At 39.7% G+C, this 16,493-nt stretch overlaps 1 protein-coding gene across 7 annotated transcripts in view; it reads left to right on the top strand.

The window, feature by feature from the left end:
* The window catches only part of larp4b (La ribonucleoprotein 4B), a 44,115-nt gene that overhangs the window by 16,672 nt on the left and 10,950 nt on the right, over positions 1 to 16,493 (top strand). For 4 of the 7 annotated variants that reach the window (XM_020625386.1, XM_020625388.1, XM_020625389.1 and 1 more), the window contains 10 exons: positions 684 to 837; positions 3,426 to 3,599; positions 7,062 to 7,143; positions 8,977 to 9,113; positions 10,008 to 10,111; positions 11,594 to 11,704; positions 12,377 to 12,430; positions 13,800 to 14,003; positions 14,451 to 14,557; positions 16,411 to 16,488. In XM_020625386.1, the coding sequence (XP_020481042.1) occupies positions 684 to 837; positions 3,426 to 3,599; positions 7,062 to 7,143; positions 8,977 to 9,113; positions 10,008 to 10,111; positions 11,594 to 11,704; positions 12,377 to 12,430; positions 13,800 to 14,003; positions 14,451 to 14,557; positions 16,411 to 16,488 (1,205 nt within the window). The remainder of the gene's footprint in view (positions 1 to 683; positions 838 to 3,425; positions 3,600 to 7,061; positions 7,144 to 8,976; positions 9,114 to 10,007; positions 10,112 to 11,593; positions 11,705 to 12,376; positions 12,431 to 13,799; positions 14,004 to 14,450; positions 14,558 to 16,410; positions 16,489 to 16,493) is intronic. The other 3 variants (XM_020625387.1, XM_020625390.1, XM_020625392.1) reach the window with 3 other exon arrangements.

The following is a 16,493-nucleotide window of genomic DNA, read 5'->3' as shown; positions in this document are numbered from 1 at the left end:
TGTATAGACAGGTGTGTGGCTTTCCTAATCACGTCCAATCAGTATAATCAAACACCGCTGGACTCAAATGAAGGTGTAGAACCATCTCAGGGATGATCAGATGAAATGGACAGAGCCTAAGTTAAATATATGAGTGTCACAGCAAAGGGTCTGAATACTTATGACCATGTGATATTTCAGTTTTTCTTTTTTAATAAATCTGCAAAAATGTCAACATTCTGTGTTTTTCTGTCAATATGGGGTGCTGTGTGTACATTAATGAGGAAAAAAATGAACTTAAATGAGTTTAGCATATGGCTGCAATATAACAGAGTGAAAAATTTAAGGGGTCTGAATACTTTCCGTACCCACTGTAAATATTTCATCTTTCAGTGATATAATTACTGGTGAACAACAAATGGTAAATGGGGTGCATGTGTGTGGCATTTTCTACCTTACCTGGACAAAGCACTTTTGTCGATTCACCCATCCATCCACTCACATACGATGGAGGCAGTAAGAAATAAAGTACCAACTTGTAGTTTGACCATTTATATTAACATTTTTTCCAAAAATGAGTGACAGTTACATTAAATGTGTAATGATATGAGTGGGTAAGCATTTGTCTTTTTTAATAATTCACTGTCTGTGTGCAGATGGTCATCAGCTGACATCTCTGACCAAACTTTCTGTTCTGTTCACAGGAATCCGCCAAGGTTTCAGACCTCAACCCCAATGCGAAAGCATGGGGCAACCACATGTTTAGCCTGGACCCCAGTGGGAGTACTGATACCACAACAGCTGCCCTGCAGCCATGGAAGGAAGGCTGTGATAGTTTGGCCGATCCCGGCCCAGAAGGTCAGCCAGCCATTTCGGTTGTAAAATACGCAGACTTCCTCTATGAATAGCATCTTTTTTGGGCCATTATTGCAAATGAAACAAAGTGTAAATCCACTCCATATGGAAACACATATATTCACATATGCAGTATATTATGGTCATTTTATTTCCTTTATGAACTATGGGTGTTTGTTGAGATTACAAAGCTTATTTTCAAGAGAGACCTCACCAACTAATCAAATGATTTCAGTATATCACCCAGCCCTAGTTGAAACATTGAAAATTTAAATATCAGGATGTGAAACACAGAAAGGAGTTGATGTTTTGGTTGTCATTGAGTTTCTGAAAGGAGTTGAAGCGTCACTTGGGCACGAACACGATGTGTGGTCTTTTAATTTTGAAACACTGAACAGAATAGACAGGTCAGGTGGAGTTTAAATTCTAAATGGAGTTGGAAGTGTTAGAATGCTGATTATTTACTGATCATCTGCCAGTGTATAAACCAGTGCATCATATCTGTAATAATTATGCTGCATTGATTTGTTGAACAGGTTGGCTCTACTGACAAACCCTTATTTTACTTTCCAGCATGCCCATTCTTGTCACTTTTCTCGTCACACTTAGACACCTGTTTAATCATTCATTTTCAATTTAGTACGAGCTATGAATATTCTAACCACAGTCACTGTTCCCTCTACACGAATTACTTTAATCACTCATTTTAATGTGCCGAGCCAAGTATAGGCAGAGCAGAGGCAACATGGATATGGTGGTGAAACACAAATTATTGATTAGTCTGCATTTGACTCTGACACCCCGGCCTGTTTCATCTCTTATGTTGGCAAGAACATTTATGGAACATTTAATGCAGGAGACTGGAGAGGACTTTTTCACCGCTACATGCTTATCATGAATTTAGTGTTGGGAGGAAACTCTTACAGTAACTGCTTCCTCCTCCTTAACCACTCACTGTCCTTCATTCAGAGTACAGTGTATTCCCTGCAATAGTACAGGCATGGTGACCTGCCATGCCTACACAACAGGCAATATTTAAAATGTAATACCGTCCCAATATTCACTCATTTAGAAATAATTATTTGCATTTGGGCGTCTGTCAGGAGCCTCTCTGTACGTCTCCTCCTCACTTCAGTCTGATTCATTTCTGAACGCTTTGGTAAGAACAAACAAACAAACCTGGGAGAAGCATGAACCTGAGAATACCGCTCTTAATGGGTTTTGTATGTACAATGAAGTTTATGGAAATAAGGCATTATTTTCAGTGATTCTTCACCCAGGCAGTAAGTCTGTGGTGATTAATATTTTCTTGTGGAACTGCAGTGTCATTCTGTTTGTCTCTTGTCTGCACTTTCAGTATGTTACACCAACATTATGATGTGTCAGTAATCAGTGTCGTTATAATCGTTTGAGTAAAGGCGATATGATTTTCCATAAAGCAACTAATGTTAGTTATTTGGCAGCTATTAATGGTAACCTGAGCATGACACCACCTAAGATGAGGAAACCAGGGGATGCTCAGCCAAAACCGTTTTTTTTCCCAAAACTCTGGAGACAAATGAAGATGAGGTAGAGTGGTAGAAAGGAGAGAGGTGAGAGGGGCAGAAGGGGACAGCGAGGACCTTGGTGTTGGCATAAGCATTGGTGGGGCAGCTATACAGGTTACAGGTCAAACACAAGCTGCAACCACACCAGCAAATAGAAGGGTAGAAGAAAACAGAACACGTGGCTGGGATCCAGAGTGGTTAAAGAACCCCAAATATAGCCCGTGGTTCTAAGTTCCAGTTTGTTGACCTCATAGATTTAAATCAAAGTTTAAATGGAAATGTATTTAGATTGAGTTATATTGTTTTTTGATAAGCAATAATTATGAAAATAGCACAAGTTTGTTTCAAATTGCTGAGCAGTTTAAACTGCAGTTTGCACCAACTTGAGATTTTTTGATATAGTTTTATTGTGTGTTGTTGTGATACTTCTATAAACCTTTGGCCACTACTACTTCTGTATGTTTTTCAGTTGCTAACTACTTTAGCATATTTTCAGCTAAAAAAACCATTCAAACATCAAAGTGTTCAGCTCTGTAAGGACATGGATGCTTTCATTCAGCTTTTTTTTATACTTTTAAAAATATTTAGCTTTTAAAATACATTTTTCACATTTGAAACAAATTGACGGGATCTTCAGATAATCCTACTTCCTCCTCTTTCAGCCTTAACTTCAGCATACCTTCAGCTACAGACACCATTCAATCTTTAAATGGGACAAAAAAGATTCAGCTATTAATCTTATTTTCAGCTTTTTGATATTTGTTATGGTTTTTGAATGATCACGATGTACATTTTATGGTGATTTTGGACATTTTTCATTTGAAAGGAGAGAGCTAGAGTGTGACATCACGCAGGGGGAAACACTGGAGTAGCATACTGGTGATTATGGGTTGCTCTGATTGTTTTGGAATTAGTGCTGTGAAAGCATTATAAACATTTAGTTAATTTGGAGATTGGGCTCAGATGTGAGGCACTTTGTCTTCACTTTCAATCCCCAGCGACATTCCTTTAATAATTATTATACCTCCTTCTTGATTGCCACAGACTATGAAGCCAGTGATGACAAAGCTTGCAGGAAGCCCCTACTAACCAACCCAGATGAGCCTCCACCAGTGCCAGTAATGCTGGCCGAGCCGACCACTGTGGCCTCCATCAGTGTGGAGTGCTCTGAACCAGCCTACACAGTATACCCCGAGCCTGGGCAGCCTTTGCACACAGGTGGGCTGGTTAGTGATTGGTTATATGTCAGAGCAGGCTCTGGGCTAGTTGCACAGAAGTTGGGGTTCAGTTTTTGTTACCCTGTGTCTACAAGGTCTGGCGACTTTGTTCGGTGTCCAGTCATACACTGTTAATGCAGTTGTGTATTGTCCTCAGCCAGACAGGACAACCTAATGAGTGATATGACCTGGTGTGAATTAGGGTTGCACTGATACCACTTTTTACTAGAGATGCACTGATTGCAACTTTCTGGGATGATCCCTGTTTCAGATTTTGGCTGAATCAGGTGTTCTTTCTTTCTAAGAACTGTACTTGAAAGCATACAGACATTTTTGTAACTTTAAAGAAAAGTTGTCGTAATAAAAATAAAACATTGTATTAAAGTTTTCCATCTTGTTAAAAAAAAAGCTTTCAACTATTGTACTTCTTCACACATAAACAGGTGCAACAGGTACTAGAAACAGAAGTGTTACTGAGCACACAGTTCTTTGTGAAGTTTGTGTAGCTTGTTTTTGCTGTATTTTATGGTGGTTTGTTGGAGATTTGGATGTAGCTTCTCTTCTCCAAGGTGTTTCTGTAGACTGCTCTGTGCACTGTTTGTACACTAAGCACTTCCACTGCGTGAGTGAATGTGCTCTGTACAGACACGAGCCTTGCTTGAGGTGCACACAAGATGCGGCGTGCTGTACACACTACGCTTTTGGTCTGAGCCGCGGACTGTTGGGCCTTTTAAAACTGATCAGCATAAATTCGGATATCTTGAAGTGATTGTTCAAGACCGATCACACTGAAGACTGCTCAATTCCGTCCTCCGCCAGTTGATCGGTGCATCTGTAAAGGGGAATTTATATTGGCATCCTTTTTAGTGTATTGGCTATTGCTATGTACACCCAGTACACGTACTTAGATTTGAGCACTTGCCAGTACTGAGTACAGCACTAAATAATAATGCAGTTTCTGTTGTAAATTACAAGTAACATAAATATGCAGCAACTTCAGAAATGGTTTATAATTTTCTGAATGTTCTTTTTGATTATTATTAAATATACGCAATAGGAAGCTGTACATATTCACCTGCAACTTGCTGTGTAAACAAATGCAGCACTCTCACCCCTGTGATTGACTATAACATGTAACGGACTAAATTTCTGAAGCCTACTACACAACATTTGATTTGATTTATTTATTCTTTCAAACATGTAACAACAGTCAATATGTAACCACACGTAATTCCACACATATCCACAATATATTTTCAATTTGCTTATACCTAGTACATGCTTGAACGGAGTAGGAAGAAGTTAGACTTATCTAGTCCTACCCCCTAACATCATCTTATCATCATTGGTTTGCAAGCAGTATTACTACATAGATAATTTTGTTCTACATCCACACTCCCACCTGATTAATCATTAAGCCTGTTCTTGCCCATATCTTGATTGACACATACCTTTATATCTGTGTTTAAACTCATCAATTTTCTTACTGTTTTTTATGTCCATACTTAAATTATTCCATAGTTTTACTCCACTTTAACAATTTAGACTGTATGAAAGCTCCATTGGTGTGATCCCTATATCCCAGCTTATGCACAATTCTTATCGCTCTTTTTTGTAATATATACAATGGTTGAAGTGAGCTTATGTATGTGTTTCCCCAGTTTTCAACGCCATACTCAAAGTATGGTAAAATCAACGAAGAATACAAAATACGTAGTGCTTTTATGTCTAACCCTTGCCAATATCGATATGTTTTTTGCTATTTTATGCTGAATATATCTGATATGAGATTTCCAGGTGAATTTATCATCCACTATGACACCTAGAAATTTAATTTCATATACTCGTTCTATTATGACTCCCCTTAGTTTCACTTGCAGTTCGTTATCTAGTCTACGATTCCCAAATACCATAAATTTAATTTTATCCATATTCATAGATAGCATATTAACATATTCAAACACAGTGGTTAACTGTTCTAGGAGTGGGACTCACTGTTGGAATGAAATTATTTTGTGAGCTCTGCGACAAATGCAAATGTTTAGGAGCACATAATGTCACAGTCGACAGTTTAACATTTTGACTAAAGAGGGTGCGTGCATTAAACAGGCTACGATCTCTGGCTACATTCTCTACTGCTGGACCGATGCTGCTCCGTCTCAGCCTCAAATTTCACACAAATTCAGCTCATTTTCATACACAGAACTCATTAGACTCAGACGTTGACTACATTAAATTGTTTGTTTTTCTTGTCCACAAGATTTCACTGCAATCAGCAGAACAAGCACTGTATTGATTTATTGTGCGAATGGGACTGTGCAAGTCAACCACAGGGCATGTGAAGAAGTCGTGTTTCTTTAATTTTGTGTTCTGCTTGTTCAGCAGTTTTTTACTCCTGCTCTCTCTGTTACTAGTGGATTTTGTTGCAAGTATTGAGCATTGTCAATTGCTACTCTGCTCTGTGCATCTGTCCCCATGATACAGCAGAGACACAGAGCTTGGGGTCGGCTTTACTTTGGCCTTATGTCTCAGTGTCCCCAGACTGCTGAAATTTCTTGTCCTTTGTCTACCTGCTCAACCAGAACAAGGGTAACTTAATCTTGTCATTAAGTGGTGTCAGAGTGTAGTATTGGGCGAATTTGAATACAAGTACTAGAGGGTGGTCTCAAACTCGGTACTGGTACCAGCGCATTCCTAGTTTGATTTAATACCTGAAGAGTCTTGGGCCTTGATTAAAACATAGTTTTTAATACTATGAGAAATTATTTTACATTATAATGCAGCTGAGCCCAAGTGGTCGGCTGAGACTGATTTTCTCTTGTTCTGGTTGACAGGTTAAGTGAATTATCACTGTTGTACAGTGTTGAACCCTCTGAGTGATGCTAGTAATATTGTCTCTATTTTACTTTTTGAGTCTTAATGTTGGGAATAAAATTGCATTGTGTTAAGAGCTTTGCTCAATCTCAAGTGGCAGAATTTATTGTCTGGAGGCACACTGACCACTTAAGAGCTGTTTGTTTCATCTTTAATTTATTGCAGCATTAAAGTTTCATTGATCTGTACCAGACATTGTGTGTGACCAGACATTTATCTATAAAGCCCTCCACTTGAAGGGAATTTCAACAACAAGAACAAAGCTGAAGGGAGCACTAGGGTTTAGTGACAGAGATAGATTGAAAAGAAGTAAATTAGAGGTTTTTATCCAATTTAAAACCTTATGATTTGTTCTCATATTTTATATGCCTATAATACTTTTCTTGCAGGTATAAAACATATTTTTGCTTTTCTTCCGAGCTTACCGAGCCTTGGAATGTTTCACAAACATCTCTGCTCTCTCTCACCTCCATTCAGCTATAAATTCAGTTTAGTTCAGCTTCTGTTTCCTAATAATGTTTTGTTCCCAGGCTCAGTGATGAATCGAGTTGTTCTTTACTTTACCAAAACCTTTCCTCTTGTGTGTCAGCAGGCAGTGATCCCCAGCCTGAGAATCCCCAGGAGGGCTTGAGGGAGCACCTGAAGAAGACCCTGGAGTTCTGTCTTTCCCGGTAAGTTTAACTCCATTATTTTACAAAATATTGCATCACAATGAAGTACTGGATATATTTTAACAAGACTATCAGCAGGTTTGATTACAGAGAGCTTATAGCAAGTAGGTTTTTGCTTGAAAACCAAGATACAGTATGGTATAGTTAGTCATTCAGGCCCTCTCAATTATAGACAGAATTATCTGAAGTCATGTTGTCATCATTCATCACATATAATTAGTACTACTAGTAGTACTCAAAATATATATAAGGAAAACACTTTGTTACTAAAGCTGTAATTGTTCAGGAATTCCTTTAAAGCATGGCAGCGACAGGCTAACCATGCTGAAATCTGAGCTCCATCTACTTTTCCTCATCACTCAGTGGCAGTTTCACACTTGTCAAAGGAGAAAAGCCCTTTAATTGAGCCACAGCAAGATAAATTGCTGCACTTAAACGATCATTATAGAGCAGAAAGATCAGAAAAGAGAGGGGCTTGTGGATCACTCAGCTGTAACCCCGTTCTAGTTATTTTTCCTCTGAAATACTGTTGATCCTGGTTTAGGAGTCAGTTTATTTCCAAGTATTGGTGAATAGGCTTTCTTGCTTTGATGAGACAGAGCAAAATTGTGCTTAAAACTCTTGGTAATCTAGTTATTCATGAGCTGTGTTTAATAACATTTTAGTTGCTACAAATAAACTAAACCTCCAAGGAGAACTTCCCACATGGCATGATCTGTCCTGTTCTGAAGAGATGGAGACAACTAATTAACTAGAGAGAACGAACAACAGATTAAAGAGAACACTGTAATGAAGCTAAAGAAATGACTGTAATTTGGATGACCAAATCTTCTAATTAATTTCCAAGTAAAAAAAAAGAGAAGATTTTCTACTTCATTTTTTGTCTTTCGTGGTAGTAAACTGGATATTTGGAGTGTTGGTCAGACGAAGCAAGCAGCCTACTGATATCATGTTGGGTTTTTAAAATGGATGGCTTCTTGTTTTGCTACTCTCAAGTTTGTTAAATAAATCATTTATTGAGAAAATAATCAACAGCATCTGTACACAAAGAAAAAAATCATTGATTATAATGATAAATCAGTGGCTAACTAGATCTGTAGGTTTCTGCTACCAGTGTGCTGTGGGATGGTGCATTGTTTTCAGTACTGATAAATCATCTCTCCCTCTCCCTCTGTCTGTGGGCACCAGGCAGGGTCTGAATGAAAGCCTTATTTCATGCTGTTGAATGCCTCTGTGGTGGTGGTGGTTTAGCTGCTGGTTTGGACGGAAACAAACCCTCACAAACCTGACTCTTTTTTTCCTTTCTCATGTTTATCAACTTAGAACTGAAACTAAGTGTAGTTTATGGTCTGGATTTGTAGGCAGCTTCTCTAAAGCTACAGAAGGAATAACAAAGCGAAAACGACATGATGGATAGACTGTAGCAAAGATGTCAAGAAACTTAAAGGCAATGGGAGGGATTCTCACACTGGATAAGAAACTAGTGAAAGCGAAATACTTGTTGCATTTTCTTCTATGAAATCCATTCCGCTCTCAGTTGCATAAGTGCAGCAGAAGTAGCTGAGATCTTTTGGCCTGAATGCACCACTTTCACATGCCTACATTTGTGACCTTGGAATTCCTAAACAAAGCTGCTTGGTGTTTAAATGTCAAGTGTAATGTGACATCTCTCAGGTGAGCGCAGGTGTGGGTCACAATCAGAAGCACATTTAGCTTCTATCTGAGTAAATAAAGGTTAAAATTCACCGCCGCAGAGTTATAGGGGATCATTTTGCTACCTGAGCAACAACTTAACATGTCACTAACCACACCTGCCACTACTTTGCGTCTCAGGGAGAATCTGGCCAGTGACATGTACCTCATCTCCCAGATGGACAGCGACCAGTATGTGCCAATTGTGACTGTGGCCAACCTGGACCACATCAAAAAGCTCAGCACTGACGTGGAGCTGATCGTGGACATTTTACGATGTGAGTTAAATGTCGAGTCGGAGCCAGTAAAAACTGACTCCACAATGTGAAGTGTTTCTGTTTGTCATGTGCAGCCACCATTTATCTGCCACTTCATGGTTTCACTAGTAAAGCAGAAATCTGATGATGACTGCAAAACTGCTAAGAATGCTGTTGGACAAGATAAACTTAGCAGGCAAAGTTAATCTTGTGGCTTGTGTACAATGTCATGTGCAGCCACCATTTATCTGCCACTTCATGGTTTCACTAGTAAAGCAGAAATCTGATGATCACTGCAAAACTGCTAAGAATGCTGTTTGACAAGATAAACTTAGCAGGCATAGTTAATCTTGTGGCTTGTGTACAAGCAGAGCACGGACAACTGTTAAGATGTTACGTTAACATAAATGACTAGTGCTGGTGCATGGCAGCCTGTCGTCATCGGTGTGTGAATGTTGTGCGTGAATGGGTGAATGGTGTATGATCTTCTGTAAAGCGCTTTGGCCAGTGCAACACACTGTGAGAAAGTGCTATATAAACTACAGTCCATTTACCATTTACATTTAATTTACTACTTATATTAGTCCAGTCTGGATTGAAGCTATACTTTCAGTTTATGGCCCAGTGATGTTTGCAGATTCTAGATTATATGCGTTCAAAGTTGGATGATAGACTGTAAATAGACTTATCTGTGTTGCTATGAGGCCACGTGTAATAGTATTTAATCCCTTTGAAATTTAAGGCATTAAGGTTAGTGCTTATAACATTTACCATTGTAAAAATACTAAGATTAGGGAGTTTAGGGGGAAAACCTAGTTAAACCAAATCTGTAAATCATTGAAACCAAGAATCCAAATCTCACAGATAAAATTTTTTGGTCAATTATCCAAAATGTATTTGTCTGGCTTCCTCCAGCTCTCCCATTGGTCCAGGTGGATGACAAGGGGGAGAAGGTGCGACCCAATCAGAATCGCTGCATTGTGATCCTCAGAGAGGTTCCAGAGAGTACACCTATAGAGGTTAGTGGATGTGTGTGGTGCCTGGGTTGCGGCAGTTGGTCCAGCATGAGTCAACCAAGATAAGGTGTACAATTATTCCATGGGCATATACTGAGAGATCCTGCTCATGCCCCAAATACAGGCATAACTCTTGTACATGAAGGACACTGAACCAGTCTTGATGCGCAATTATTAGTTTGCTTTCATGGTCTATTCATATTTATTGTTAGGTATTTGACAAAACATTAAACATTGTCTATGTGTTTATCCATGGATACTGTAAATATGTTATTGCTGTAGTTAAAGTCAGAACCCGGTGCGGTCTTGGGTGCGGTATGGGGCCATTTCAGTGATGTGTCAATCTGCAGAAGACCATGTGTATTTACTGCTGAGTTAGTTAAATAACCCTTGGCAGCAAGGGAACCCATCCTGCCTGCAGATATCCAAGTTAAACATCTCACTAGTGTGTGTTTATAGGAGGGTTAATATTACTCTGTGTCCTTTTTAAATCAGAACAGATAATTGCAGAATGCCTATGTTGTCATTACCACACTTTTCTACCTCAGCATAATGGAACAGTTTCAGTCAAGCCTGGTCTGTCTGTCAGGTTCTCTGCAATTGGTTGCGTCTGGTGTCATCACAGAGTGCTATGCACAAGTTAAAGTTTTTTCCAACTACGGTGCAGCGCACAGGGCTGGCATGCGTGATCATACGCTAAGCTCGGTGCAGTACAGATACCTTCTTGCGCCACACAACACATAGACGTGAATGAGTTTGATAGCAGAGTGTAGCACCTACCGTGTCCTATCTGAAAAGGGCTTTATTCATAACCAGTGAGGATGCAAAAATCAAGGCCAGTTTTATTTTTTATTTTGCTCAAACAACAGTATTTGGCACATAGTTTTACTTTATTATCCTATGAACTATTCTGAGCCAACAAATGATTTACAACATGACTGAGACAATAAATTACCTTTTAGAGCTTGCTTTTGCAAACGGTGTGGTTGCCAACTGTACTTATTCACTCCAGCCTTTTAAATACAGCTCAGCTCAACAACAGCCTGGTGTCACGTTTCCAGGCTTATTGTGGTTTGGTGTGACACTTTTTAGATATTTGACTTGTATGGTGTGGCAAGCTAGCTTGTTTGTTCTAAGAGACATGAAAATGACAGGTTAGAGATCTGTTGCACTTACTGGACCTGTAAAAGCACAGAAGTGTCACGTTGGCTTAAATGGTAAACACAGCAAGTAAATCAACGTGATCATCTCATAATTTAAAAATTGTTAGATTTTTCTGAAGGAGTAAAACTTTGATACACTGCACTCCCCTGTTCACCTTGTACCAAGTCAAACTAATGGTCAAGATACTTTGTCCTGTATGACCAATAATTAATTCATTAGGTTTGACTTTTGTTTGCTGCCATGCAGTTGGTTTCTTTTGCAGAGGTGGTTTTTAGTGCACCTCTAGTACAATAAGATACTGAAATGGCTTCTGTTTCACAGGAGGTTGAGGCTCTTTTTAAAGGGGACAACTTACCCAAGTTCATCAACTGTGAATTTGCCTACAATGACAACTGGTTTATCACCTTTGAATCAGAAGCAGATGCGCAACAGGTAATGGCACATGTTAATTTATAGTTTCTTTAATTTTATAACACTTTCTGCTCAGGTGCATTGGCTTATCATGAGACCGTGGGCCTCTGGGCACAGACACATGAAAGGCCTCCCCTCCAATGGAGCCCTAACCTGAAAGCAACCCAAAATGCCTATAGTGGTGGACGTTTTGTCTCTGTAATTGTTTTGCATGTCTTTGTAGTATTTTAGTGACTTTGGTTGTTTATATCTGTGGCCATTCTGCACATCTTTGTGGTCATTTTGTGTTTTCGCAGTGTTTTTGAGACTCTGGCTGTTATGCATCTTTTTGTGTTCATTCTGCATTTTTTGCAGTAATTTTACGTCTTTGTATTTTTTCTCTTTGTTTTTAGTTTTTTTTATTTTGTCTTTTTGCAATCACTGTTTTGTTTATCTTTGTTTCTTTTTTTTAAGTCATTTGATTACCTTTCCAGTAAGAAGTATTAACACTCACATCAACAGAGGCTCAGTGGCCCCTGATGTCGCTCTTTTCTTAAAATAACCTTCTCAAAGTGATGTACTATTTTTTTTTATGTGCTCTTAGTAATATTCTTGGAGTCATGTAGTATCTTTATCATTCTGTGCATCAACGTTGCCGTTCATGTTTGTCATGACATTGAAGTTAACTGTGCTCTTCACTGTCTTATAATGAAGGCATATCAATATCTCCGTGAGGAGGTGAAGACCTTCCAAGGGAAGCCAATTAAGGTAGGCTGGATGGACAAACAGTGACCAAATAAGACAAACTAACAAATCATAGGTCCAACGCTATAACATGTATTGAAATCAGTCTTTCCATAAATTCATGCCAACAGAAATACAAGGAAATGTATGTATTGAACAGACCAGAGTTATCACTTGTGCTTTAAAATGTCTGATTTCAGGAGATGGGCAACAAGACCCCTTTTTTGTTTGCATCCATCTTTTATTTTTTGTGGTTATAGAATTATGTTTATTTATATGCTTCAAGCCAAATACAGGCACATCTGTCTTAAATGTTGAATTTTCATCAGTAAGGAACAGAAGACAAATATACCCTTTCTCATACATAATTAGTAATTGTCACAAACATTCATCGTTTTCAGCAAAGAATTCAGAAATCACAGATCCTCATTTAAGATGTTGGTTCTGAGTAGTTCCACTAAATCTCCATTAACACCACACCAGAAGAGCTTCTCCATCAGTGCTTTCTACCCTTTCAAATGTAAACTGCACTGTTGCATTGTACGCAGGCCCTGACATCTGAATGGAAAGTGAGACTTTCTCGGTTTTGCATTTTCTTCTTGTTGTTCACACTGAGTGAAAACATCCAGTAGTAAAGCACTAACCAACTTGTTTCCAAGCTTGTCATGCTAAATGAAAATGGTGTTTGGGATGTGCATTTTTCCACATAGTACTGGCACAGTGGTTGTTTAGAAATGTTTGCTACCAAGTGATTTGCAATAAACAACAAAAGAAATGCATATTTTATTACAGGGAGTAAATCAACAAAACAAAGGCTAATATTTAGTATGAAACTGCAAGAAATTAACATTTGAACTGGATTGCAAGAAGAAAGTAAAAATCAATTTTCTCCACTTTTACCCCAATTTGAAACTGTCCCCCCGAGAATAAATAATGGGGCGGCCGTTGTGTGAATCCTTTGCATTAGCAGTCAGATCCCTTGCATCAAACCAAGTGCTCCCTTTTCCTCGCTAAGCTGCGTTAACCAATACCAGCAATGAGTATAGTTCTGCATCAGCTGCTATTCGGCACTAGGTGAAAGGGGCAGGCAGTGCAGTGTTTGAAAAATAATGGCAGGAGGGCACAGAATATCTTTCATAATGTCAAACATCTTGGGTTTGTATTTGAATCAGTCTTCTCTTCCTGTCTACAGCATGTAACATGATTTAAGGCGTTCCTGCTATTGCAGCTTAGCAAGGAAAAGGGGAGCACTTGGTTTGTTGCAAGGCAACTGCCAGTTCATGCAAACATGGCAGAATCATTGTCACGTGAGACTGAGATCGCACAGGGATCTAAATCATGCTCACAAAATGATTAATTGTGCAGCCCTGATTACTCTGTCTCGCTCTTCCAGGCGAGGATAAAGGCGAAGGCAATCGCTATCAACACTTTCATACCAAAGAATGGTTACAGGCCAGTGGAGGTTAACCCGTATGTCCAGCGCTACACGTCTTACTACATCCCACCTGTTTACAGCCCCCAGCAGCAGTTCCCCCTCTATGGCCTCATCACACCGCAGGCCTGGTCGGCAACACACAGCTTCATTGACCCTTCACTGGTAGGAAGATTTGACTTGGTTGAAAGAAACTGTGATAAATATGATTTCTGGAAGATGAGAGTAGTTTGAAATTGAGATGTGAAGGCAGTCATATTACATCGGTCAGTCAGGTGGTATAATGTTTAAATATTTACATTTAAACAAGGCAACTCCCAGTTCATGCAAACATGGCAGAATCATTGTCACGTGAGACTGAGATCGCACAGGGATCTAAATCATGCTCACAAAACGATTAATCGTGCAGCCCTGATTTCACTGGTAGGAAGGCAGTCATATTACATCAGTCAGTCAGGTGGTATAATGTTTAAATATTTACATTTAAACTCTTAAGTCAGCTTCTGATTTAACACTCTCCTCCTGTGTGTCTCGCTGCTCATTTTGTTATAAACACATCTTGTTGATTTCATGTTAATGCAGCTGATGAATCTATTTTCTATTTATTGTCAGGTTCCCCCATTTCACAGCAGCCAGTTCATCAATGGATTTACGACATCACACAGTTTCAAGCCAACGACATCACCCCTTGCTGTTGGACACTACTCCCCCAGGAACAGGTTTATATGTTTGACTTCTCTGTCAAAAATAAAGTAAAGGAAAAATACAGTGGGTACGGAAAGTATTCAGACCCCCTTAAAATTTTCACTCTTTGTTATATTGCAGCCATATGCTAAAATAATTTAAGTTCATTTTTTTTCCTCATTAATGTACACACAGCACCCCATATTGACAGAAAAACACAGAATTTTTGACATTTTTGCAGATTTATTAAAAAAGAAAAACTGAAATCTCACATGGTCATAAGTATTCAGACCCTTTGCTCAGTATTTAGTAGAAGCACCCTTTTGAGCTAATACAGCCATGAGTCTTTTTGGGACTGATGCAACAAGTTTTTCACACCTGCATTTGGGGATCCTCTGCCATTCCTCCTTGCAGATCCTCTCCAGTTCTGTCAGGTTGGATGGTAAACGTTGGTGGACAGCCATTTTCAGGTCTCTCCAGAGATGCTCAATTGGGTTTAAGTCGGGGCTCTGGCTGGGCCATTCAAGAACAGTCACGGAGTTGTTGTGAAGCCACTCCTTTGTTATTTTAGCTGTGTGCTTAGGGTCATTGTCTTGTTGGAAGGTGAACCTTCGGCCCAGTCTGAGGTCCTGAGCACTCTGGAGAAGGTTTTCGTCCAGGATATCCCTGTACTTGGCCGCATTCATCCTTCCCTCGATTGCAACCAGTCGTCCTGTCCCTGCAGCTGAAAAACACCCCCATAGCAGGAGGCTGCCACCACCATGCTTCACTGTTGGGACTGTATTGGACAGGTGATAAGCAGTGCCTGGTTTTCTCCACACATACCGCTTAGAATTAAGGCCAAAAAGTTCTATCTTGGTCTCACCATCTTGGAGTCCCCTTCAGGTGTTTTTTAGCAAACTCCATGCAGGCTTTCATGTGTCTTGCACTGAGGAGAGGCTTCCGTCGGGCCACTCTGCCATAAAGCCCCGACTGGTGGAGGGCTGCAGTGATGGTTGACTTTCTACAACTTTCTCCCATCTCCCGACTGCATCTCTGGAGCTCAGCCACAGTCATCTTTGGGTTCTTCTGTACCTCTCTCACCAAGGCTCTTCTCCCCCGATAGCTCAGTTTGGCCAGACGGCCAGCTCTAGGAAGGGTTCTGGTCGTCCCAAACGTCTTCCATTGAAGGATTATGGAGGCCACTGTGCTCTTAGGAACCTTAAGTGCAGCAGAAATTGTTTTGTAACCTTGGCCAGATCTGTGCCTTGCCACAATTCTGGCTCTGAGCTCTTCAGGCAGTTCCTTTGACCTCATGATTCTCATTTGCTCTGACATGCACTGTGAGCTGTAGGGTCTTATATAGACAGGTGTGTGGCTTTCCTAATCACGTCCAATCAGTATAATCAAACACAGCTGGACTCAAATGAAGGTGTAGAACCATCTCAGGGATGATCAGAAGAAATGGACAGCACCTAAGTTAAATATATGAGTGTCACAGCAAAGGGTCTGAATACTTATGACCATGTGATATTTCAGTTTTTCTTTTTTAATAAATCTGCAAAAATGTCAAAAATTCTGTGTTTCTTTGTCAATATGGGGTGCTGTGTGTACATTAATGAGGAAAAAAATGAACTTAAATGATTTTAGCATATGGCTGAAATATAACAGAGTGAAAAATTTAAGGGGGTCTGAATACTTTCCGTACCCACTGTACCTCTGATAGAATGTCTGTTAATTCGCAGGGTGGGAAACAAACTGAGTTATCTTTATAGTGATGTTGAAACTTTTGTCTCTTCGCAGTGATTAGGTTTGGACTAAGATGAATATATTAAATGCAACTATTTGCTGAGGCATTGTCATTTTTATGGTCAGACTTGCTGACCAAAGTGCTCCTGTTTCCCTGCAGGAATCACAGTAAACCTCACTTGAGGCCGACAGTCCCCACAGCAGACCGCAGCACTGGCCTTTTGGACAGCCCAGCACTCTTTC

Source organism: Monopterus albus, unplaced genomic scaffold (genome assembly GCF_001952655.1).
Source record: "Monopterus albus unplaced genomic scaffold, M_albus_1.0 scaffold354.1, whole genome shotgun sequence".
Classification (NCBI taxonomy): Eukaryota; Metazoa; Chordata; class Actinopteri; order Synbranchiformes; family Synbranchidae; genus Monopterus; species Monopterus albus.
The sequence above is the reverse complement of the archived record's forward strand: the minus strand, read 5'-3'. Positions and strand labels throughout refer to the sequence as shown.